Genomic DNA, 2,218 nt, shown 5'->3' with positions numbered 1-2,218 from the left:
TTAATTGAATTTGAATCGAATTGTCGTACAGTCCCATCAGGCGTGTACGATCAGCGATCTCTCAAAAGCAATTAAGGAATTGTTCTGCACATCCTTCCGAAAGCAATCACTTGCGGCACAGGCAAGGCTCCATAGGTGATTTATCATTAGTGTGGAGATAGATATTCATCCATTTGGTTTTCAGAGGACTCAATTGGATTTTATTGATACAGGTGAGGTGATGGGAGAGTTACATAAGGATGGTGATTTATATTAATGAAGGCTTGTTTTTTGCCCTCTTACAGAATGAAAGATCCCAGGAACCGACTCCCCAAGTATACGTCAGATGCATTCGACAATGTGGAATATGAAATGCGTATCACGTATACGGTGGAGACAGATCGTCGCGTCATGAGTTTTGTGGATAAAATGTGGGGTATTGAGGTCAGTGGTGGTGTAGATCAGTTCGAACCTCTGACCATAGTGAATGTCACACCCACGGGATTGGCTCGCCGGGCTGGTATGCGTATCGGCGATGAAATTACCCAAATCAATGATACACCTGCTTTGGATTTGACATTTAACGAGGCCCTTAAACTCTTTCGTAGTTCCAATCGCTTTGTTAGAGTCTATGTACGAGGGTAAGTAGATAGATGCTTTCATTTGTTCTGCCATGGGTGAACTTGGTGTATGCTTGTAATTTACAGTGAAGCCGATGATGATGGTTTGGATGATTGGACTTGTGATTATTGGTTTACACCCCGTCGTCCTTGGCGTCGTGATTTCAAACCCATTCAATGGGAATTCCCTTGGAATGATCGTCGTAAACCCATTTACCGTGAATCGAATTGCTTCATGGTTCCCTCACGTATGGAAGAGAAAATACGCCAACGTCGTGCTGTTACTTCTACCATGAAGAAGAAGAAGGAAGGCACTCCACACACCAGATCATTGACCCCAGCTCCTCGTCCCAAAAATCAACCAGGACCCAATCTTCTTGAGAGTGTCCTAGCACCTCGTGGTATGCCGCCTCGCAAGTGAATTCGCAAAGAAGCCCATATAGAATTCAGCACAGATTTTCCTTCAGAAGTCACCAATGTGAAGACTCGGTGATTCTGGAAGAGCAAAATGGTGTAGAATTTATGCATTGTTCCTTTATGCAAATGAAAATGTCACTAGTTTTCTTGTGAAAAAATAGAGTGTTTGAATTTTCATTTGTATCGTTATGATGATGGAGTTGTACGTGTTCGTAAACGCCGGAGGATCAAGAGTAGACGACCACAAATTTCCTCTCTATCATCGGAAGGACCGATCAGACAATATCAATTTAGAGAATTTTACAAAATATTTCGATAGTAATATTAATTAATGTTAAGTCGTAATGCAGAGATGAGTGATTACCTCATAAGAAAGAGATGTGAAATTGACAATGAAAAAAAACAACAAAAATAAAATGTAGAATTTTGCTCAAGTCAACCAAAACTCAAAAAATAAACAAATATATTTGCAATTCATTATGAGGTTGTGAAATGGACAAAGACATTTTTAAATATCTATACAATTATAATATTATCTATAGCATTGGGAAGAACAATTTCGCAAAATGAATGAAATTGTTCATTGTTTTTCATAAAGAGTATGAATTATTTAATTAATTTTATGAAATTTTTTATGAAATATTTGTATGAATATTGTTCGGTCTTTTTATCAAATGCTAGTGTTTTTCTATGTGTTACAAGTATTTACCGCCGAAAGTTCTGTACCATCCCCCATAGATGGAATCGTATGTACTCTCCACCATGGATTGCGTACAAAGATCTACTAATCATCCACAATCGAATTGCTTCGGTTGTTTGAACAGTTGCCAATTGAAAGGTATCTTCTAACTTCTTAACATTTTCTTGTAAATTGTTAGTCCATATGGAGTTAATATTATATAAGACAGGCACACTGGTAGAAAAAAACTTCGAAATTAACAGTTGTTTCATTAAAATTGAGCCAATGAAACCAATTCGTTGATATAACCAAATTTTTCTTCATTATAACGAATTTTCTTTTAATTAACGAAATGTTTCGTACTATTTTTTTCCTTTATTTGAAGTCTATAGATATATACATCCTTATAGACTAATATGTACATTATTACTTATCTATTTAGATGTAAAATAATATTTCTTTTTAACGATTCTCGATTCTCAGACAAGTTTATTATACCATCAAATTGATTAAATTGTAGGCA

At 36.3% G+C, this 2,218-nt stretch overlaps 1 protein-coding gene across 1 annotated transcript; it reads left to right on the top strand.

Annotated features, from left to right (window-relative positions):
* Nucleotides 1-1,178, top strand: LOC142221709 (uncharacterized). The gene is made up of 3 exons (XM_075291479.1): nucleotides 1-212; nucleotides 285-620; nucleotides 687-1,178. Exons 2-3 carry the CDS (start codon nucleotides 286-288, stop codon nucleotides 1,018-1,020), a joined length of 669 nt encoding a protein of 222 aa, XP_075147594.1. The 5' UTR covers nucleotides 1-212; nucleotide 285; the 3' UTR covers nucleotides 1,021-1,178.
* The last annotated feature ends 1,040 nt before the right edge of the window (nucleotides 1,179-2,218 follow it).

This window comes from Haematobia irritans, chromosome 1 (genome assembly GCF_050003625.1).
Source record: "Haematobia irritans isolate KBUSLIRL chromosome 1, ASM5000362v1, whole genome shotgun sequence".
In the NCBI taxonomy this organism is placed as follows: Eukaryota; Metazoa; Arthropoda; class Insecta; order Diptera; family Muscidae; genus Haematobia; species Haematobia irritans.
Note: the sequence above shows the minus strand (reverse complement) of the source record. Positions and strands in the feature narration are given on the sequence as shown.

Coding starts and splice junctions, on each gene's coding strand:
- LOC142221709 (XM_075291479.1), top strand. CDS start 286: ATGAAAGATCCCAGGAACCGACTCCCCAAGTATACGTCAGATGCATTC. Junction 621..686: donor GTTAGAGTCTATGTACGAGG/GTAAGTAGATAG, acceptor TGTAATTTACAG/TGAAGCCGATGATGATGGTT.